The 24697-nt window shown below is 34.1% G+C and overlaps 1 protein-coding gene across 3 annotated transcripts in view; it reads right to left on the bottom strand.

The window, feature by feature from the left end:
* Positions 1 to 443: 443 nt before the first annotated feature.
* The window catches only part of LOC118187453 (protein shifted-like), a 122684-nt gene continuing 98430 nt past the window's right edge, over positions 444 to 24697 (bottom strand). The window contains exons 5-9 of one of the 3 annotated variants that reach the window (XR_004757944.2): positions 20280 to 20375; positions 19310 to 19405; positions 15955 to 16083; positions 9467 to 9540; positions 444 to 6285 (exon numbers count right to left, since the gene is read on the bottom strand). Coding sequence is in view for 2 of the 3 variants with exons in the window: in XM_035357679.2 (XP_035213570.1) it covers positions 6245 to 6285; positions 10161 to 10250; positions 15955 to 16083; positions 19310 to 19405; positions 20280 to 20375 (452 nt within the window). In the remaining variant the exon portion in view is untranslated. Of the gene's footprint in view, positions 6286 to 9466; positions 9541 to 10160; positions 10251 to 15954; positions 16084 to 19309; positions 19406 to 20279; positions 20376 to 24697 lie in introns of all 3 variants that reach the window. The other 2 variants (XM_035357679.2, XM_035357683.2) reach the window with 2 other exon arrangements.

The raw sequence follows: 24697 nt of genomic DNA, 5'->3' as shown, positions 1-24697 counted from the left end.
TACCACTGGAAAGCAGTCCTCGGTGTGTCTACGGTAAGATAAAATGGCATTACATGACGTGAAATCAGATAATTTGGAGTTACATGATTTGACCTTACCCGACCCGACAAGACAAAATGCGACTAGTCGTCTGAAGCAGCCTGAAAAGACGTGATATCGTGCTACCACATCAGACCAGACAAGATTAGATACAAAGCCAAAATAGAAAAGGCCTGATAAGACCAACCCAGTTCAGGCAATGTCAAGTTGCGCCTCGCCTCGTCACATCGCTTCACTTGCCCAAACATTGACGGAACTAGATCAAGTTAAAGCAGAGCGCGTTTCCAGTCTAATCGAATCAATTCAATAACAAAATTGTCTAATCAAGTCTAATAACAAAATTGTCTAGTTTAATATTTGTGTGCCATATACATGCTGGTAATGTCGATACAGAGAAAGAAATGACTCGTATATAATTTTTTTTTTAATTATACAACTTTGTACATAAAGCAGTAAATTTTTTTTAATTTCTTTCTCATTTACGTAGTACATAAAATCCTTACTAAATAATATCACAATTCTAATACAACCCATAAGCACTTTTTCAATCTACAATATTTGGAGTCAAATACTTTTTAAGTATTTTTAACGTATAGTAGTAATATAGGATAAAATAGAACAAAACAATAACAATGAATTAGATACACTGGCAATTCATTAAAACTCAAGCATGTTGTTAAAGTTACAATACTTAAAATGGTATAATTCGTCTTACGACTTTAAACTATAAAGCAAGATCGGCATTAAAATAAATTCATGCAAACAAAATATCATAAGAACTGCTTTTAGTTATTTCTTTACATGTAGCCGGACGAAACGAATGAATTTAAAGTTTCAAATTTTTTTATCATTTAAGATTAAATCTTTTATAGGGCTAAGTTATGTTCCCCAGAGTTCGATTCCACTTCGATTCAAATTTGACTAGTCCGGATAAGCAATTAAATCAGTCAAAATAAAATTAATTCAAATACGCACCCGGATTAAAAAGCAAATTAAGAAGCTTACTTTTGGAAATGCGTATAAATTCAAACTTAAAAAGTTTAAACATTGAATTTTTAAGAAAATAAATTACATTTTAACTTTACAATGTTTCAAAAAATTTAAATGGCTTGTCTGAAAAATTGTAGTTTCTAGTGAAATGTGTTTAAAAATTTATCACTTTTTTTAGGGGGGATGTTATGACGTTTAAATAATAATACGTTTCATGTACATACTTTTTTTGTGTACATTATTACTTTCTTTCGGTCCCATGTTAACAAAGTGAACATCAAATACAAATATAACTTTTTAAAGACTACGGTATGGTATTAAAATCATTTTCAATGTAATGATCATTTATAAACAACACAAGCCATAATTAAAACATACACTAATTTAAATTTAATGAATTATTTGCATTTTCTGTTATTTAAACCGAGTATTTTAAGCGTCTGAAATTTATAATGTTCCTTTGTACATTTAACAGCTTATAATATGGAGTGAGTTTAGCTCCTTTTAGTGTATTCATTCTAGAAGGACGGTATTAGAACCTCAGGTTGAAAAAAATATTGATAGAGTTTGGTGTTAGCTTATGAAGTAATGAGGTGAGGTGTATTTGAAATATTTTATTACAATTATTAACTAACCAATTCTAAGATGCATTAGTGTATTTTTCATACGCTTAATTTAACAATATAGCAAAATTAGGAACAACAGTCACCTTCCAGTACCAACAACTGCACTGACTCTTTTCTTCATATCCATTATGAACCTAAAATAAGAGCTTGTAGGGTGGTGGTGTAACTGGAAGCCTAAGTCCTGCAGATTCTGGTAGACAACAGTGAGTTATCGCTTCGTTTTAAAATCACAGAATACTGAAGAAGGTTAAAATTATTTTTTTTATTTAGTCCAAGTTGAACAGAACAGCCACAACTTGTGCTACAGACGAAACTTCTACTACTTGTGAACATTTAAATTGACACAACAGACAGTTTGAATCCAAACGTTGATAACATACTTTAAGACTATACATAAAAATGAGTAAATTACGCTGGCTCAGAATTTAATCTGCGACTATTTTAAAACATCGGCTATAAAATCGGAATATCACTTTAAGCAGAGCTGGCGAGAATAACTAAGACGTACTTGCCAGAAGCTCTTATCTAAACATTCGAAGCGTCAGCTTAAATACGCACAAACCTAATTTGCATTCTGGTGAGGATCCAAAACTGAGAACGGCACGGGCAGCGCTTTCTGTAGACTAGAAAATGGAGTTGTAACATTCGAGTGGAAAAGGAAATTAGGCTTGAACAACTCGGTATACCAAGCAGAGCTTCTAGCTATCAGTGCTGCAATTAGATATGCGAACACATGTCAACAGGAGAAATTGTCCATACTCAGTGATTCTGCATCAAGTCTGACGGCTATCGCAAGTCAAAACAGCCGGAGTCCATTGGTATACAGAATTCAGAAACAGCTTCTGACAATGCCTATTTCGCAAAGACCCACTTTAAAATGGGTTCCCGCTCACACAGGGATTCAAGGCAATGAAGCCGCTGACCTACTGGCCAAGCAGGCAGCCAACTGTACGGATATATTAGAAAGACCAACTAAACTTCCTTGGTCTCATATTAAGCGAACAACTTTGACAAGTCTGCTACAAAATTGGCAAAGTAGATGGACAGAGGCAGAGGTAGGACGAAGGACATTTCGCTTACTGCCAAAAGTTAACATGGAAATAAAGACCCACTGTGCTAGCCTAACACAGTTCTTGACAGGTCATGGACCATTCCCAGTATACCTGAACAGATTCAGACTTAGGGATACTCCTTTCTGCGAATGCGGAGAGGAAGGCGACACGGACCATTATTACTTCCATTGTGTACATACAAGAACCTGGCACTTGAAGAAACCAGCGGACTGTGCCTGGGCAATGTGGACGACTAACACACTCAAAAACAGAATAGCCCTTGATAAAATAGAGAAAATCTCAGAACACTGCCTAAGCAGAAACAACCGTGGATAATATAATGTTTCAAAAGTTCAGAACTTAAAGCAGATAACCAGAATAACGCTTAGTGCCTTGCAGTTAACAATATGTAAAAACTGTTATTAGTTCATAATATTCAACCTTGTTACTCTGGAGTCTTCCCCGCCGTGATGGTATATAATTCCGTTTGGTTCATGTCCGTGGTCGGAAGCCATCATAGCGGTGCACTCACTCACTCACTCACTCACTCTGGTGAGGAATATGGAAATGAGAAGTTACAGTAAAAACTTAAATCATAATTACTGGTTACTTGATATAAAATACCTTAGAAGTTAATGCATTAAGATTCGTGGATTAGACGTGGGACTCAACTTATTTCTCCCAGTTCTTTCTCCAGACAGGGAAATGTCTAATAAATCTTTCACATACACTGAAAAGTCCAGTTGCCCGTCTTGCAGGGAGATAATGCAACCTAATGCTCCGATAGCCTTGATTTAAGAAAATGCAGAAGCTGCAGCATGTCTATATGCATAATACCATTTACAGTAATTTAAATCCCTTAACATCACTGTTCGAACAACCAGGAATTTAAGTAATCAGAATTAAGTAGTTTAGCAAAGAGAATGTTGTAAAAATCTGTTCTAGCAAGTGAATTCTATAAGCATTTGAACTCTCTGAAAGTAATGCATTAAGTTGCATACCGTAGGTAGGTATCGCTTATAGGTAAGTCATTATATCCGTAAGTAGGTATCGCTTGCAAGTAGGTCAAGGCTTATAGGTCTAAGAGGCTGAAAATGGATAATATGTTTTAATAAATAAGAAATGTCTAGAAATTCTTAAATTGTTGTTAAATAAGATTTCTCGACTATTGAACGACTAAATAAGCTGCTATTAAACACGATTTTCTATCTCGTAATCATGAATTATAAAATCGGCAGTTCTTTATTTTAGTTAATTTCGTACGGGTCCAATGAATGACATTAACATTAAATTAACAGCGAATCTTTGGAAAGGAAAGCAAAGATGAAAGGAACATTTTTGGACCAATTAATCTTTTAAAAATGTTAATATATAATGTTATAATTACTATGTTAATACAAAGAGTACATCTATGAGAAACGTTATACACCGACCTTTCAAATAATCAGTAAAATATTTCCCTAATTAATCTTATTATTCCTAATTAACCTTTCAGTTACATTTCTTAATGCGTATGAAATGAGTATTAGATTATTCATTTATTTTGAACTGAATAAATTCTAAATTATTACTCAGTATGAAATAACAGGCGTGGCCAAACTGTCGGCTCTTTGTCTTACTAAATGAAGCTCTCCTGGTGATAAGTTCTGGTTTAGTTTATTTGATTATGGCAAAGCACACGAGGGCTATTTGCCTAAGAGAAGGAATACCTTCGTGGAGAACTTTTTTCTAAGAGAAACTGGCTTGTACTCACGTTACAAATGGAGAAAACCACGAGACCGTTCACCCAACTAGCCGGCTCACCTGGAATCGAAACCAGGTCGAAGTACAGTGTTCAGCGACTTTTACCACCCGACGTTTTCACTTTTTAGCTGATGGTGAATCTAGTTCTGTTTTGAAATATTACTATAACTTGTTTCCCATCACGACACATCTTTGTACCTGTTAATAATTAATTTTTCAAACTGGAGCATGCGCATAATAATTTCAAAACATTATCAAAGTATGCCCCATGCTTTAATAAACAAATCAAAAAAATGTTTCTAATTCTTACCGCCTGGTGGTGCTATTTTTGCAACAGACAAACTTAACTATTACTTGGTAAGTTGGCAGTTTATTTTACAATAATTTTTATATTACTTCGACATCAATTTGTACTCAGTTGTCTTTCCTCAGTTGTCCTTCGAAAGGAGTGTGTATAGGCTAAGAGTAAAGAAGTATTATTAGTTCGATTTTTAAAATTACCATTTTATTCTTCCCTCGAATGAAATTTTTCATATTATTATAGAGGCTATTATTCCAAATTTATATTTTAAGTTTACATCTGCTAAAATTAATTGAAAATTATTGTCAGAAGGAAATGTCCTCCTGGTCTATGGGAAAATTTTCTCCTGAGCTATGGATCATTGTATATCTACTTGTATATTTTGAAATTTCTGAACTCTAACTAACATACGGTCAACTCAATTGAGCTGAAGTTTGGCCACTCCCATTATAAGTCAACGAAAGATTTCGAAACGATAGTCAAAAGCGGGCTCATTTGCATTAATTAAAGGAATAACACAAGTTAAAAAATATTTAGCAGTTATATTAACTTGGATTTTTATTAGTTAAAATAATTTTATCATGCTGTTTATAAGAATATATATTTTGGACAAAACGCTTAATACCAGAAATCTGAGACGGGTTCCAAGAATTTGTTGCTAGTGAGAGATTAAGTTTTCTAACTTAAAACTTCTGTTCAAGTTATATTTCTGGAACAGATGTGACTAAAATATGATATTTGAGCTCCTAAAACAAATTGAGCTTTAACATGCGTGAAATAGTTTTCAAACCTTTAAATCATTAGTGGTAATTAAATCTGATAAAAGTTTTGAATTTTTCATGAGACTATGCGTAGAAAACGTTTTCTATATTTTGGTATATTTCAAAAAGTATCCTCCTCTGTCTCTCCCCTTTTTAACATAATCGTAAAAACTTTATTCTTAGTGTGTGTGACCTGTGTGTGCTTATGTATGCTTTTCTTCATCCATTTCTACATGAAATTATATGATCAGTACAATTACCTTTCAACAAAAAAAAAGTGAAAAACAGCTTTTAGTAGCATTTTTTCCCGCATATATGCATGAAACGTATATAAAGGATGTAATTAAAATTCATACTTTTCTGTAAAACTCGCATTAGAGTAGTATGTCCCAAACAGTCTTGCTGCGAGAAATTGTCATAATATATGTATATACAAATGTTCAAAAGGGGGGTGACAATGATCCAATTTTGCTTTTCGGAAAGCTGTCGCTCAGAGAACATGCATCATATGATCTTATTGGAATAATATCATAAACAATGAATTCGGCAATAGCATATCAAATTCAGCATATTATTCATCACTGTGAAACTTGATGAGCAGATTTGGCACATTTTTAAGTGGCAAAGCCTTCCCACTTTGAAAATTCAGTTGAACGCCTTTTGCTTGTAACACCACCATGCGATGCCTTGTAATGCAGTTAGTTGATGAATCCAGTGTATTAGAATTAATGTTTAATGTAAAAGCTTTCTTTGCCGCCTTCTTTTTGGCCTTCCTGAAACGAAACCATACTGTTAAATAGATAGAATTCCTTTATTGAAACTACAATAAATTTTCTCCCCCCCCCCTCCAAATTGTTGTTATACAAAATAGTATTCCATAACTGAACATCTATGTACGTTTTGTAATCTTTAACACTCATGAAAACTACAGATATTGCTTTACTATAATTTATTTAAAATAAAGAAGCATATCTAACTAAAAGGACAATTAATAGCATAAAAATCTCATATAAAAAGCGAAAAAAGTCATCCAAATTATAATTTAAAGCAATTTTTATTACATTTTCTTTATTATTCCATACCTCAAAGAATAAAAATAATTGCTGCGTTTCTTAGACTCTAAATGCAGATTTTCCACGCATTCTCTAAAAGCGATATGCTTTTTGTAAGCAATGGTATCTTAGAACTGCATAGTAGTAATTGGTTTAGGCAAAACTGTTGATAATAATGACATAACTTTATTTTGTTGCATTATGACGCTGCAAAAATATTATGTTGTATTTGAAATATTATGATGCATTTACACTCATGTCCATAAATTAAGGATAATTCGGAGTCACGCGGAAATCGAACTCTAAAATAAATATATCACCTGTAAAATCACTACACACATCTTCAAGAATCATATGCAAATTTCAGGAAGTAACCAGATGACATCGATGGTACGCCACAATGACGAGAGTGTAAGAGAGTGATATATAAGGAATACAGGCAAAGAAGTAAAATTGTTCGCAGGCGCTTTATAAGTATTTCGGTGCAATAACCGAATAGTTATGACACAAAGGACGCATTTGGATGATTTTTTTAAGTGGTAGAATTATCGGCCGTCTGCAATGTGGGCGTATCCGACTGTAAGTATCAGACGAACTTGTAATTTCCCAGAGTGTCATCTCCAGGCTTTGGCAACGATTCCAAGATGATGGTAATGTGAGTAGACGTTACAGCATAGGTCGTCCCAGAGTTACAACGCCGAATGAGGACCGGTATTTGGCAGTTACTGCCAAAAGAAACAGGCGGAGCACAGCCTCAGACCTGTCTCGTCAGTTCTCTTCAGCCACTGGTACGACAATTTCAGGGCAGACCGTGTACAGACGCTTAGGGCAGATTGGTCTATATGCTCGTAGACCTGTCAGATGCGTTCCACTTACTGCAACTCACTGTCGCCTGCGGTTAGCCTGGAGGAAAGAGCATGCATTGTGGACACCGCAACAGTGGGCTTGTGTGATGTTTTCCGACGAGTCCAGGTTTAGCTTGCAGTCTGATTCTCGCCGGACTTTCATATGGAGAGCTCCAGATACCCGTTACCACCAAGAAAACATCATTGAACGACACCGTTACGGTGGTGGAGGAGTGCTTGTTTGGGGTGGAATTATTCTCGGTTCCAGAACTGACCTGCATGTTCAAATTGGAACCATGACAAGCCAAATCTATCGGGACGTCATTCTGGAACAACATGTACGTTTGTTTCGGGTCGCCATGGGCGCACAATTTGTGTTTATGGATGACAACGCCCGTCCTCACCGTGCAAAAATCGTAAGCGAATACCTTCAATCGGAGGATATCACCCGTATGGACTGGCCAGCATTCTCACCGGACTTGAATCCAGTAGAGCACGTGTGGGACATGCTTGGCCGACGAGTTGCAGCCCGTCAACCTCCTCCTACATGTCTACCGGAACTTCGGAGAGCATTGCTTTTTGAGTGGTGTAATATCTCCCAAGATCAGATCGATAAATTGATACTCAGCATGGCTAGGCGTTGTACGGACTGTATTGCATCGTCTGGGAGACATACAATGTATTAACAATCATACCAACCATGTAATATTGGGTTTTTTTTTTTTTTTTTTTTTTTTTTTTTTTTTTGTACATAGGATTTTTTTTTTTTTTTTTTTTTTTTTTTTTTTTTGTAATTTGCTCCGGGGAAAAAAATCGCTTTTTTTAATAATATCAAACATATAGCATATTTTTTTTGCTTTTTACCTTTTGTTTAATAAATAAGCTTAACAAATAAGTCAAATTTATTTTGCTTCTAACTCTTCCTTTGCCTGATTTTGCATTATCCTTAATTTATGGACATGAGTGTATTTTTGAGAGCTGCATATTTATTATGCGATTCAAGGTTACAACAAAAATTCTGAAATTTTGTGTCCCATTACAGCAACTCCTTTAATTTTTAAATATAGAATGCGTTAAGAGTCAAAACTCCTTTCCACTCCTGGAAAACTAAAAGAAGATTTCTATGATAAGTTCAAAAATTATTTACTTAGTTTACACTGACCACTGAATTTCTTCTAAATTTTCCTTATCTTCCTTATTACAGGATATTTCAAAAACAAAAAGTAGATTTTACTTTCAAAATTATTACTACTCCATAAGCAAGAATAAGCTAGTAATACATCACCTAATAAGAAAAAATGTAAGTTTGTCATGGCAAATATTCTATCCATGCATCTTTAAAATTAACATACATCATAGCTAAATTCAGTTACCGACACAGTCACTGCACCCGTAGAGTTATTGTGGAACACATTACAGCAACTACCTTCTACGAAGGTTTAGGTAATGTGGTGAGTAAAACGGGTCCTCACAGGGTAGAAAGTCCCCAGAGAAAAAAGTCTCAAGGGTCAAGTTTGAAGATCTCAAAAGACAAGATTATAACACAAAGTCATTTTGTCCATTTCGACCAATTCAGTGATGAGAAATAATTATGCTCAGATTCCCTGAATAGGTAATTTAACGTGAGAACATGATCTTTTACCTTTTCCTTCTTCGTGATACGTAACATTTTGGTATGACAAAAAATGGCAGCTTTTCAAGTGAGTAAAATCTCCCTTTTCTTTTTGAAAAACTGAAGTATTATAACTACTAATAATACTTTTTATACGTTCTTAAACTATTTGAATTACAAAACTGTAATACAGTATTCAGTTAATTATTTTAGTCTTCAATACATTTTCCTTTCAACAGCATGGTTTAGTCTTTTAAATAAAATATAAATCATTTAACATAAAATACACATAACTAAATAATTCTGAAGCATACACAAAAGATAAAGCATGGCCAAAATATAACAATATTCAGTTATACAGATGCTTGAAGATGTCAAAATATAATTAGTCAGAGAATTGGGAAAGTGGTAGAAAGATATATAAGTAAAATTCAAAAGTACCCACAAGTGCCATAAAGTGAAGAAGACACCACAGCCATCAGAAGAGGAGAAGTAGGCAATTTTATTTGACGAGTATTGCTATAAATCCAAAATATATTTGTCATTGCATTAAAATGAAAGAACAATACCTTTTTATTAAATTTTAAGTTGCTGTTAGATATATAAAAATACATCTATTGGAAATCAGGATTTAGAAAATATGAATTTGTTACCAGAAATTTGAATTACTTGAATAAAATCTGTTTCACAATATTTATATATATTTCAACAAATATTTTAACGTTTATAGCAATACGAGAAAACTAGCATTTTTTAAAATTTTATTTCATTTTTTAATTAATTTTGGATAGAGTGCACATTTTTAGCTTCCATGCTTAGAGGATTTTTTTTTAATTTTCTTTTAATCTTTAGGAGAAATACTTAAATGATAGAACATTAGTTCAAAGCATATTCAAAAGGAAAAATAACGTAATTCCTTCAGAAGGTACATAGATTGATATAATTTATAAAACTAAGTGAGCATAAGCAGGCCAAGATGCAATGCAGTTTTGAAGTTCAAGTTCAGTTTTGAAAAGTGGAAATTCCAAACTTCTGAACAGGTAATTTGAAATGCTAGTTTTCTTTTCTGAGGCACCAGCTTTACCCAAAAATAGAAGAAACTGAATTTTTGGTGCCTTTTATTATGTACAGTCACTTACGCCTATTGCACCTGTTGCCGAACCAGCCTTTGTCACAGACGCATCGCTTGTTGTGGCAAACTCCGTGAGCACATTTCTTCTTGCAACTTTCTGGAACCAATACGTTTAAAAAAAATTAAATAGCCCAACAGCTCGATGCCATAGGGCTTGGAATCACTTATAAATGACTCTCAGCTTGTAAGCTGATAACAACAGAAGCAATAATTAAAATTCTAATGAAAATGTAACCATTTTATGACTTTCAGAAAGGACATTGATAGCTTCAGTCAGTTTAAAAAGTAGATAAACTTTGAAATAGAAGGACAGAAAAAAAGTAAAAAATAAATTCATTTAAATAAAATTTGTATTTTATAATATTTTTCAAACATAGCGCTTAATTGCAATATAACAATCTGAGGCATATTAAATGGCAGGTTTCTAAAAATTTATATTTCCCATTTAACCGATATCATAATTTATTGTTTATACACAGTATAAAAGTACACAAATAATTGGTAATCACAAATAAATTAGATAAAATTCAAAAACTATTTCGCATGCAAATTAAAATAAACAATTTTTTCTATAATAGGCTAATGCTGGAAAAAAAATTTTTTTACCAATTTAAATAAAGACAAAAAAGATACTTTCTGCTTACGATTTCTGCTTACTAGAAAGATTACAAAATACTTTGATTTTCTAAATTTTAAAATAACCAAGGCAAGAAACAAATTAAGTTAAATTTTATTTCTCTAAATATACTGATATGCTATGCTTACAAGAAAATATTATAAACAATAACACAAATTCTTTATATATTATATGCCTTCCTTCCTTTATATAAAATTAAATCATTTTTCAGGTTACTTAAAACAGCCTCTAAAGTAGTTCATTTCAGTACCTGGCATTCAGGTGTAGCTTTTAGCCCACAGCCTATCTATAAGAGGTAGAAAAAGTAATTTTTTAAAAAAGTGGGTTTTTGTTTCCTCTAAAACAAGCAAATATTAGTCCCCCTCCTGAATCAAGCTTCACAAACAGTTTTTCCGAAACGATAAATTTAGAGAGTTTCCCCGCTGCCATTTCATAAATGCGCATATCATTTTCAAAGCTTTTTCTCTGCCTGGTTAGCGCAGAACATGCTGCGTTTCTGAAAAGCAACAAACTGAATTTAATGATGATTACCTGCAACTTTTGTCTAGATGCACTTGAATTTCTATTCTAAGTTGCACTTATAAGGAAAGGATAAAAACTGGATTTTGCTCCCTTTTGAAAATGATATGAGGAATTTTGAAAAGATCGCATGATTAAATATATTTCGGTTGGCTCTGAGCTCATATATTCAGTTTAAGAAAGAAGCGAAAACAATAAGGCCTGCTGACTGTGAAAAAATCGTAAAAATATATGAGACTTCAAATTTTTCGTAAGAAAACGTGTTTGTGGGAAATACGTTTTACATACCTGAATTAGTCAAATATTTTTTTTTTTAAATTTAAAAAAAAACATCCTTGCATAATCAAACGAGAAACGTTATCAATTAAAACTATTGGCAACCTTTATGTAACGAAGGAAAACCATCCAGACATCCGTTGCATTGCAAAATGATTTTTGATTCCTCTCCAACGTCTCGAGTAACAAGCAATGTAGACTACTTCTTTGGACTTTATGCAAGGTTATGTATCTGCAGATATTACTATGACACTACTGAAATTGAAAAATAAAACAAAAACTTTTATGAACTGTTCTTGAACTTGTCAGGCGTTACCGATTTTTTATGAACTCTAAATGAAACGCATCGTAAAATCACGAATGAAATAACTTCAATAGGAGATTTCAAAAACCCCAGTTTGGGGATTTCCACTGGAGGATAAACAAGATACATTTCTACAAAATGTCAACTATCAGACTTCTTTCCAGTCATAACAAACCGAGTATTATATGGAAGATATCTGAATAAGTAGACCTTGAAAAGTGCAATATGTCAAAATTCACAAGCGGATGTCACTCAAGTGATTCTTCATTGCCCAAGCTTTGATAAAAGAAGAAAATCCGTTCTTTCAAAAAATATTACAAAAGACTGTTTTTAAGATGCCTCATATAGAGAAGTCATTTATCTCTATCGAACCTTATGAAATTTTCATACATGAACGAAGAGTCACTATACACAATTTCCTTTTTATAACTATTACATCATTATAGGACTCTACCTGCATAAATGTATATAGCCTGTATACTCCTTTGTGTAATCTCTTTGTACTCGCATTTTGAAATTTCAGTAAAGACGTTGACGAGGCCTATACATCTTTCCAGATAGGAATGAGCTTTTATTTCAGATTTAGAGCAGCCAACGTTAATTATTGTTATTTCTAAACTGTTTTATTTTAAGATCCATTGGCTACCAGTGATACTCCTTTTTTAGGTGAAAACCGGATAATACATTACTTTGACAGTATTTTCAGAATATGAATCTAATATAACTAGTATTTTTAAATGCTAAAATAAATTAAGTTTCACAAAACTGAAATGTCTGATTTTATTAATTTTAACAGACAGATGGAAGATTTATATTGCATTGCCAAGAGTAAATTATCAAATAATAACATGTTTCTCAGCGACTAGTTTTCAGCTGCAAGAAAACAAAATTGTATTTGAATACAAAAGAGTCCAGTTGGAGTCTTTCAAAGGAATAGTGTTAAGTGCGAAGTCAAAAACTACATAAATGTAATTTGCAGAGTATAGCCTGTAGTGCATATTATTTAGTAATGTTGATGTTTGTCTTATTCAAAAAGGCAGTTTAAATAATTAAACCCGTTTTTAACTACTGCTTTCTTTCATTTTTGGAATATATCTATTTTTTTAAATTTTAAAAAGAAATAAATTAGATATTAATAAGGTAACCAACTAAAAAGGTTTAATGCAGTCCTTTTGATGCACTTTTGCTGACATAGCTAAGACTTGGCATTCTTGCTGTTCCGAACTTATGACATAATCAATTAAGTCAACGGCTTCCATGACTTAATGCTATTTTTTACGCCATAAATTGGTTCTTAAATTACAGCTAATTTGTCTTTTCTAGCTGTCAGCCAGTGCTAATCTTGTTGGCAATGTCTTTATCTTTTGCATTAACGTAGTCTCTGATACTTGTATAAAATGAGTGGAAGTGATTTGTGGCAGAGGGCGATGTTTGTGACAATGAATGGTAGAAAATAATGCTCGCGATATAATTTGATATATTAATGGACGTCTGGATGATGCATTATGGTTTGGCTGATTATGGTTATGGCAGGGCTTGTAGTGGGTTTTCTGGCGCAAAATCTTAAAAGTTCCATGCGCCGAAAACATGTCAGACATTTTCAAACCTAAGTGATAGATAAATAGACAAAGCTTTTGTTCGGACTTTTCTAAATTACTGTTCCCTTTTTTTTTCTGTATTATATGAATACTTCTTTCTTGTTTTATATTATTATATGGAGGTTTTTGGCCTTTTTCTGACGAAAAGTTGGATGTTTGAACGGCAACTGATCTAATAGACTTAATAACTCTGGCAAAAGATAAATTTTGGAGAACTTGTGAACTTTCTACTATCTTCCTGACTTCATAAGATAAATTCCTTGTAATTTTTGTTGCCTGAACTTGCCTTTCAGAATTCTATTTGGGACACGAATGAGAAAATGCTGGGTGTTCCCCTTTGAAATTTACGCACATTACGCAGCGGTGCAATTATTGCTACCGGACAACAATCGAGCGCACGTAAGGTTGCCACGACAGGACGTCTTGAAATGGCCAAAACGCTGACATTGGAAGCATCGCATAGGTTGGAAATATAAGGTCTTACAGAACAATTAAGACATCAGCTCTTAATATTTTTAGGCAGAGCAGTTGAAGTTCAGAATTACATGCTTTAAGCCAATCAACTGAATTTCCTTACACATCTTGATCCGCCACAGACATTTTGTTGCACAAATTTGAACTCCTCTTCAGACACAAACAAAAGGTCGATTTCCAAAGTCTCACCGCGACATAGATTCAATATTTTATGTTTCGTTATACTGACAGAGGTTTTTCCAAGATTAATCATTTGAAGAAGGTAAGCAGACTGGGTGGCCGAAGATGTATCAATAAGTATGTCTTCCGAACGGAGATGCTTAATGTTGGAGGAAACGGAGATGCTTCTTGGCCCACTTGATTATATGTGTTTATATATCAGAAAGGGAGACATCTTTTGCAATTCGCCAGCAGGACTAGATATCACAAGGAAATGTGTTTAATTTTTAGATTAGTTGGCATTTGCTACGTATTATTTTAGCATTAGCTATTTCGGTAATTCCAGTGGCAGGAATCATTGGACGTTTTAAATTTGTGGAATCAAAACTATTGAATTTTGTGTAAAAGCCCTGTTTGAAAAGAAAATGTTTCGATTGACATCCGTGCGGACAGAAACTATGTTCCGTTTAATTCATAAGGTATTTCTCCCGCTTTCTTGGCATGCCTTTGTGGTGTGGTGGTCTGCACCATGGGCGAATATTCCAGTGGTCCGCGGTTCGATTCCCGGCGAAGGCGTTTGCTTATTTTCATCTATCCTGCTTCCTTTAAAATATCTAATGCCTCTGCAAGTTGAAGCAGAGGCCAAAACAGCATGCTGGGGACGGTACCTTGCCCCTCAACTACCAGGACCCTTCTTTCCAAAGACACGGTGCTCCACGGCAAGCACGTGGGCAGTTTTCTCGCCACTCAAAAACTAGAGATAAGAGTTATTCCAATTTTCAAAACGAGCCCCAACTTCCGATTAGAAAAACCAAAAAGGAGAAGGAAAGGAAAACAGTTACAGCTAAGAGGGAAGTAGACGGAAAAGAGGATAGATCACTGGAGCTCCAGGATCGTGACACCCGTGTCACCAAGATGATGATCTCCTGAAGGATTAGGGTACCTCGGAATTGCCACACCCGTACTTACAAAACGTGAGCCCCTTCAGAATGATGTATTATGGACTTCCTTTACTAATTCTTGTAACGTGGTTGACAATCTTCTAAATGTCATATTTGTATGATGATCTTCTTTTCCGTATGAATGGCTATATCTCAGAAAATAATAGTAAATTACATATAATGCTTTTAAGATATATCGGTGAAATTCAGTTGCAAGACAATAATCAGTTTCGCAGGTCTACTCAGTGATCAGTTTCTACAGGTAGAAATATATATTTGATTGCATATGTACTAAACAGAAAAATGCAAAATACACTGCAGCTGTGCTCTTTTTCATCAGTAATAGTCAAAGGAATCAATATGCTAATTTTAGCCACCCAGACGGTATAGTGATTAGGGAAGCCTGACTGCGATACCAAAGGGCCCGGGTTCGAATCCCGGAGAAGGCATGGATGTAAAATTGTCTATCCCTTCATAGGAGGTAACGGTGGCCACCTATTAGGTGCCTTCACAATAAAATGGTCACCGCTTCTGGCCTTAGTAGTGGCTAATGCCGTTATAGGCAAGTGCCCGCCATTTGTTTAAAAAAATGCTAATTTTATTGTAATCCGATGCGCAGTTTTTGATGATACAGCTTTTGTGAAAATGGGTAACAAAGACTATCCGAACCCAAAAAACATGCAATAGTGATTCAATTTGGTTATTTAACTCATATTTAAAATTCCAATAAATTAATGCAAGCAACAAATTTACATTGAATACCTGTTTTGATTTACTAATTTATAACATTATTACAATATTAGTTATTAATAGTTATATATGCAATAATATAATATTAAAGAATATTGAAGAATGATCAATACGCTTATAAAAGTAACATGAAAATTATATACCATGTTTTTCAAGACTTGGTCTGTCAAGCAGTCCTTCACATTGAGCACCAACGTATCCCTTCTTACACCGGCATTTATTTATTCCGACACAACGACCTCCGTTTAGACATGGAACAGCACTACATTTACCTGTGAAGGGAGAAAGTTTTAATATACAAATTAAATTTACACCATGTTTCATGTATAACGAAATGAACAATTGTTAGATAAAAAATAAATTGTTTTATTCTTGTATGCTTATTAGTATGAAAGACAAATACATCTTCATAAATCTAACTATTTCAGTTTCCTCTTAAAAAATCAAAACATATTTAAAAAAAGGAAAGAAAGAAAGAAAGAAAATTGGGAAAGGGAGATAATTAAGAAATGCACAGGCTTTCAAATCTAGCAGGCTAAGATGTGAAATATTATTCCCTTAAATTTAGCATGAAAATAAAAATTTTCTCGAACTTCACTTTTATAATAACTTATATACATGTGTAATTAATATTAACAGAAAAAAGTTCTAAAAATGAAAAAATTATTGCAGATATAATAAGAAATATAAATAATTTTCTTGCCTGTGTATGCAGGCAGTATACATCTGTACTTAACAAAGAGCAATGCACAAATCAGAAATGTGTGTACCATTTGGGTTCAGAGATTTATTCTTACGATGACAATGCTACGAACATTGCATCTAGTATCGAGTTCTTATACTTCATCGGATCCTAAATCACTAGCATGCATTTTTTATTTCAATTTTTCCTAACTGAATAAAAATCGCACGTCTGCGGACCACAGTTAAAATCGCTAATCTAAATTAAACAAAACTAACTTGAAACTTGTTGTGTAATCTAATCTTAAATAAATATGAAATTTTTCCATCATGATTCCTTATAGTATTTGGATTCTAATAAAACACATTCCATATTCGGTTGCCGAAACACAGAAGTAGCCCTTTTTCCCTGTATACTTTTCTCAGGTTTGGAAAGGACTTTGGCTCTTAAGTCATGCTACAAATGGAGAAAATTACGAAAGCTCATCCGGCAAACTAGTCGCTAGTAAAAGAAGCCGTGTCAAGCTACCACTGTATTCTGCGATTCTATGCACAGGTGGACATCCAGTTGCTAAGTAAAACATTACTATCATAAAAAAGTAATAAAAATTTGTGTATAGAGTGAATTTTTATTTTTGTTTTAATTATTGAAAGAAAAGTATGAAATACATGGTTATTTTCTACCATAAGACAAAGCTAAGTTAGTTTCAACGATAAAGCACTTAATTGGACGGTCTTACATTTCATTCATAGTGCAATTTAATGGCATTACCCCTCCCCAGAAAAATGAAAATCTATTTGCTTGTACATTAAAATGTTAAACTATTAACACGAAACAAGAAACATACATTTCATCACTTTTTGGTAGACACGGACTGATTACAGAAGTTTAAATTCACGAGAAATCTAGAAAAATACACTGCCAGACAGAAAACGCCAAAGAATAGAATACTCAAAAACAAACCAAACGGCGCACATACATAGCCCAAAAGGTGCAAAACAAACGATTTAAATTCTCATGTAGAAAAGGTTCCATTGGTTTAAAAGACAGCTTGATAACTAATAATTAGATCTCCATTTTGGGTTACAGACATCGCGACCGAAAACATCGTGGCAAAAACATAGCGGAGGAAAACGTCGCGGAGAAAACAACGCAAGAAGAAAACGTCGTGGTACAAAACATCGTGGGAGAAAACATTGCAGTTCTAGAATCTCGTGATACAAAATATCGTGGTCGAAAATAAAGCGGTTCAAAAACTTCGCAGTTTAAAAACATCATTGTCGAAAATATCGTGGTAAAAATAAAGTACCTACAAATTATCGCATACATGCGTTTTTCAAATCGCATAGTGACATATTATGTAACTGACTTTCGTCATAACTAACTAATCGACATCCAAAAAATTGATTGCACGCTATGCATGAAAATACTAATGATACTTTAAGAATAAACGGAAACAAAACTGTATGTAATTTTCATTAAAACAATATCAGATTAACAAATGTGACAGAAAAGAATTTGATCAAATAACTATGCAATTTTTATGGAGGTAACCTCATGCAGTTATTTATCTTCCTTTTTCTAAGCATTTGTAGACTGTATTTTTGATGAAAAATTATCAGTTAAACTTTATATAAAAAAATGCTTAACTTATTAATAACCTTTGTTAATTAAGTATTTAAATTTAAAATTCTTTTAAGCTTTATAAGTTGCATTAATTTCTAATCATTTTCAATTTTTAGATGCTTGAGTTTCCTTCTTATTTTTTTCAGCAAAAATTTATTGGTTCATTCAAATATATAAAATATAGAAGTAAAAGAATCCCTCTTTCCTTCCTGACGTCTCTGATCTTTATATGAACATGCATTTACAACTTTCAAAACCTGAAAACGCATGTGTGCGATGGTATCGTCATGCGATGATTTGTAGGTACTTTATTTTTTACCACGAATACTTATACTTTTGACGACGATGTTTCTAAACTGCGAAGTTTTTGAACCGCTTTATTTTCGACCACGATATTTTAGAACTGCGATGTTTTCTCTTTGCGATGTTTTCTCCCGCGATGTTTTGTACCAGGACGTTTTCTCCTTACGTTGTTTTCTCCGCAACATTTCGTCAGCCATGATTTTGCAGCGACGTTTTCGGCGGGCACCCCATTTTGGGTGGTGCGTTGCTGAAATTCGATGGTGCATTGATTCAATAAGTGTCCGTATAATATCCTGAGGTATTGCGCCATTGTGGTTATTTGTGAGATTTGAACCCACAGTTTATTTTTATTTCTTGGGGAAGGGAGTATATTTAACTGATCTCTAGTCGTGTCTCACCTATTCTCGGTTAGGTATCTCTGGAAATATCTGGCAGTCTAAGCGACAAAATGGTTGGAACACTGAAACCCTCTTGTAAAATTGTATTCTATGTGTAGCAGCTGTCGTACTCTAAGATTTGCCTGATAAAGTGCTTTACACTACTTTTCGTATTTCGTTATTGATGTGTCTTTGTATCTCTGCAATCTCCTGTGGATAGTGTGTCGTACTTTCCAATTTGAATATTTTTAATACTGATGATCTCTCATGTTGAGGTTTGTACGCGAAATTTTGAGGCATATAGTAGTTGTAATTCCAAAAATTAAAAAGAGCCAGGTAATATTAGGTACATTAAAAAATGTGCAACATTTATTTTTAAAAAGATATTCCTAGTTGTAGTTATTTGCATGTAAAACACATTTAACATGCAAATAACTACAACTAGGATCACACTGATACTAAGAAACAAACTACAATTAGAATCACACTGATACTAAGAAACACACTTACTGTATTCACATCGAAGTCCATAATATCCTCTTCTACACTCGCAAGTGTCTTTATTTATACATTTACCGCCATTTAAGCATTTTTCAAGGCACATTCCTATTTGGATAGGAAAAATTTAGCATATTTCTAACTAATTTTAAGATATATCTAAAAATACATACAAAAGCATATTATACATATAAATTATACATGATGCTGAGAACTAATGACTTGTGTTTTATTTCCTTAAACATTGATCCTAGACATGTATTCCGTATTGTAAAGTCACTTTTAATAAGATGAAAAAGGGTAATGGAGTTGTGAAGATTTTGTGGATATAAAATTTCATTTTACATGATCTTCTTACAGTAATTCCAATTTGTGAAATTTTCATTATTCTTTAAATATATACAAAGAATTGAATTGTAAACCTTTTTAGTATTGTAAACCTTTTTAGTATTGTAAACCTTTTTAGTATTGTAAACCTAATTAGTAGAGATATTTGAAATTGAATTTACTCACATTTCTGTGCTTATTTCTAACTAATTATTTTCACCAGATTTAAGGAGAAACTGAAAAAGCATAAATTTTAAGTATTTTCCCCCTGGTTATTCATTATCTTTCGCTATCTTTTGGGCTTTGAATAGCGTCCATTAAAAAAAATGACGCATTTTTAAAATTAGATATTGCCGACGAAAGTTTTGCAGGGGACTGTCTTTAAAAATTCTGTATCTTGTTTTAAGAAGTCTTGTAATTAGAACTAGAAGTCTAAAATCAATGTTGAAGGATATGAAGACTTTCAGTCACTTTTCTCAAATTATCATGCATATTCTACACACTTCAGCAACTGCTTCTCTTTCACACAACAGTATACTTTTGATACACTCCGCACGACAGAGCAGACTTTTCAATTTTTAAGGTTAACATCACATTATTGTAAGTGAATATACATTACTAACTGGATATTTATCACATGAATTAACAATATTACCGCCTTCACAATGAGGTCCTTGGTAGCCATCGCTGCAAGCGCATAATCCAGGTGAAACGCAAGTGCCTCCATTCATACATTGTGGATAACACAGGGCTGTAAAAAGAGATACAGATGTTATTTTAACTTAATATTCATTAAAATTTTAAATGCAAATCATCTTCATAATGCTAACAACAGAAAACTAGCTTGGTGTCCTTCGATATACAATAAACTGAAGACTAGCAGTCTATGAAACAAATATGACAAGATGCGAGGTGCTCAAATTTTGCATGGTATGAAAAATATTCTAAAAACGTGAAGTCTTAACAATAATTTCAACATAAAACTTGCTAAACATACGTAAAACTAAACCTTCGAAGTTCTAAAGGGGACAGGGAAGGAGTGTTGAATGATATAATTTTGACTTCAAGTGAGAAATTCAGTTCTCTAAATGAAGTATTGAGAGTTTTTAACCTATATCTGTAAAGTATCATAACTCAACTCAAAAACAATTTTATTAATCAAAATAAGCACCAGCCGAATCAATGCATTTTTGCCAGCAAAGTATAAGTTTATTTATGCCGGTAAGAATAAAATTCTGGAGTTCTGGACGCGATAAAGTTGTCAAAGGCGTTTTTGACCTCGTCTTGGTTTCTGAAACATTTCTTCTGCAGAATGTTATCCAGATGTTTGAAAAAGTGGTAATCGGTCAGCGAGAAGTCAGACGAATAGGGAGGAAGAGGAAGAGTCTCGTATCCCAATTCGTTCAATTTTTCTGTAGGGTCAGTTGCATGACGTGCGGCCGAGCATCGTCATGGAGAACTGGCCCGCTTTCTGTTCAACAATGCCGAGCACATGCGTTGCAATTTTTGGTGCATTTCGTTGATCTGTTGACAGTACTTATCTGCCGTAATCGCTTCGCCCAGATTTAGGAAGCTGTGGTGGATGAGACCACTAAACAGTCACCATAATTTTCTTTTGGTGCAAATTTGGCTTTGCAAAGTCTTATGGTGTCTGACCGGGGTCCAGCCCCTCAGCCGAATGTCGAAAGTTCTTAGAGAGAGTCCACTTTTCATCGCACGTAACAATTCGATCAAGAAAAGGATCGTTTTTGTTGCGGAGAAGAAGAGCAGACGACATTTCAAAACGGCGATTTTCTTTTATTTTCTCTTCAATTCGTGAAGAACCCACTTATCGAGCTACTTTGACTTTCCTATACGATTCAAGTGATCAGAAATCATTGTTTTTGCTTACGTCAAGCTCCTCCGCAAGCTCTCGAACAGTTATGCACGGGTTTGTTTCAACTTAAATCTTGAAATCATCGTCATCAACAGCTGAAGAGCGTCCACGACGCTCTTGATCTTCCAGGTCAAATTCTCCACGACGAAACTTTTAGTACCATATTGAACCTGTAGATTCATTAACACTTTTGTCACCCCATACTTCGTTGACACTTCGAGCCGTTTGTGCTGCGCTGTGGCTACTCATAAAAGTAAATTTGCAGAAAATCTCGTTTTGACATCTAAACAAAAACACCTAGTAAATATTTTTTAAAACAATTTTGGAACAAAATGATTATTATAGAAATATAGAGCGAAAATAAAGCTTCAAAATGATATATAAACCAATGTAATTCAAAATATTTTTGTTGCTAAAAATTTTCAGGAAATATAACAAATGCAAAAGCCTACATTATTTTCCGGACAACCCTATATTTCAAAACGTTGGCTAATTTTTTCAGTATTATTTTTCGGGATAAAATTTCTCCGTTTTCACATGGTGTTAATACCAGTTTATAGCATTTTTCATATCATACGGTGGAGTTTAATGAATTAGGCTCAAAGCGTTGTTCCTTCCCTTCTTGAGGCGGTTAAAAAAAAACGCGATTTGTGTATACTACTATTTTAATGCTGCAAATCTAATTCAAAATGATTTCTTTTTACATAATACAGCAGGATTTTACTATTACTTTATGAAAAGCAGATATGAAAGTCGTTTCGACTATGAAAACAGTTTAATAAAATTTTATTCCTATTTAATTATATAATGTCTCTTATTATAACAACTTTATATAAAGATTTATATGCGTTTGCATTATACATGTCTTTCACTGTCACTTCATATCATATTCTTTACTGTGAGAAATTTGCAAACATAGCGTAATTTTTAAGTAATTTTGATAAACTGGTGTATTAGATCTGTAAGTATCGACGTAGGTTGATAAAATTGGTACTTCAACGTTAAAGCGGCCACCGTAGTAACTCAAAAATTAGCAAATTTAATCGCACGCTGTGTAACATGCAAAGTTCAATTGTCGCTAAACTCTTTGGTGATGTTCAATTTAACAAGGTAGTGCTACAAAATTAGTAAATTAGCACTCTTTTGGTGGAACCTAATTCAGTGAAAGAGTTCTGTTTGCAGCTGGCTTAGTGCTGCTTTCTTAAGCAGAAGTTTACTTACCAGGAAGCGTCATTCTCATGAAATTTTTGCCATCAGAAATTCTTGAGCTATACTGTGTATTTTTAGCAGCACGTGTACGATATCTACGTGTTATCGCAACCCCTTCTTATCACTACAGGCTTATATTGATTGACGTCACCAAATTTTCAGAATGTACCAAGCTCTGAGAACCATGTGCATAACCATTCTTCAGGCAGCCATGCTCATATATATCCTTCAGTCAAGCAACGTCGCCACTTTTTGTATGCGTTCTTTTTGTTGTATACCAACGGTTTTTATGAATAAACTGTGATATATTTTGCCTCAAACGTAATTTTAAAATATGTTAGCTAGGATTTGCCAGCAATGCAACAAAATGCGTTAAAATTTCTGCAGGAATACAGAATTTTGCAGCAAAATCTCCAAAGAAACAAACGAGGAGATCCGTTTCCTAAATAGCCCGTGTTGCGAAGGTTTGGGTGATGAAGAATCTCTGCAATTCTCTGATGTTTTTAAAGAGAAAACAGATCACTGTATACTTAGGAAGACAAGTGCCAAAAAAATTACAGAAAGATTCAGAGACGAATGTAAGTGTCTTATTTTTTAATATATCACGTAATCCTAATTTAATAATTAAAGTTTGTATTTTAAATTACTAACTCGTGTTTTCTTTTCATGTGTTAATAATATTTCCCGATTTAGATAGATATCGTTTAAATTGATTAGTCTGAGAATTTTTTTTAAATACTCCAAAGGTAACTTTTAGATTTTCATCTATAAAAAATCGCAAACTTGCACCAAGGTGATTGCGTCAATACGTGTGCATCAAGTGCAATAATTTTCTATTTTTTGAAGATCTTTTAGCGGAAGCTTCAGTGCTACTCATTCAAGAGGAGATGACAGAGTAAGGCGTTGAACTGTGGTATATTATCGTGCAACAGAATTTTTAACATCAGCTGAAGATTAAAAAAAAATTAATCAAATCATTTTTTAGTTTAATGAAGCCATATAAACGTTATTTGGAACTGAGTCTCGTGGTGAAAGTCTCAAAAATGGTGACCGATGGCACTGTTCGTAGATTTACCAGCAATATACAAGTAATGTTTCAAGTTCCTTACACAGGGTGTTTATAAATGAATGTCAGGGTTTTAAAAATTAATAATAAATCGAAATATTACCGTACCCATGTTAAACCTATACCGTAAGCATTGGCAACTGTCCAAATTTCTCATGTACTACCTGCTGTTTGCTTGTTCTGTTTATTGCGCAGCCGCAGCGTCAGTTTCTAAGACGGCGCCGCAACAAGAAAAGGCTTTCTGTGTGCTCCGTTTTGAGGTGTTAAGATTAGGTTAGGTTAGGTTATTTAATTACGACAAAGCCTCGAGGGGCTATCTGCCTAAGGGGAGGGATGCCTTCGTGGAGGACTTTCTAAGGGAAACTGGCTCGTATACACGTTACATATGGAAAAACCACGAAAACGCCCATGCAGCCAGCCCGTTCGCGGGATTCGAACCTCGGACCGAACTACCAGTGTTCAGCGACTTTACCGCTCGGCCGCTGGTGGGCTTCGAGGTGTTAAGATCTGCGGTTTCAGTGCAGCCTGAGTTTCGTGCACGTTTTCTTTACGCTGTCCCGAGAGAAAGTGCACGGCCCATTTTTCTTCGAACAAAAAACTGTTATCGGTGACTCATTTCAAGGTATGTTGGAAACCTAGCTGCTACCCTAGTTGAACACATATAGCTGAATATCTGGATTACATTTTGCAACGGCACGGTGCTCGGCTCCATTTTCACAAGTACGAGTGCTTCGCGGATTGGACGCGCTGCAACAGCAGGCAACAAATTTCTCCCCTGGCAACCTCATTCGCCGCATTTAATGCCATGCAATTTCTTTCTTTGGGGGCTTGTTAAACACCGAGTTTAAGTACCGCAATATCCGGGTCCCTTGAGGAAGTTTGTGGTTGGATAAAGCACGCACTGCAGACCGTCATGGCGGAC

This window comes from Stegodyphus dumicola, chromosome X2 (assembly GCF_044657685.1).
Source record: "Stegodyphus dumicola isolate Sdum_Otavi_A_Nest chromosome X2, ASM4465768v1".
NCBI classification, from domain to species: Eukaryota; Metazoa; Arthropoda; class Arachnida; order Araneae; family Eresidae; genus Stegodyphus; species Stegodyphus dumicola.
This window is presented reverse-complemented; position numbering and strand designations above follow the sequence as displayed.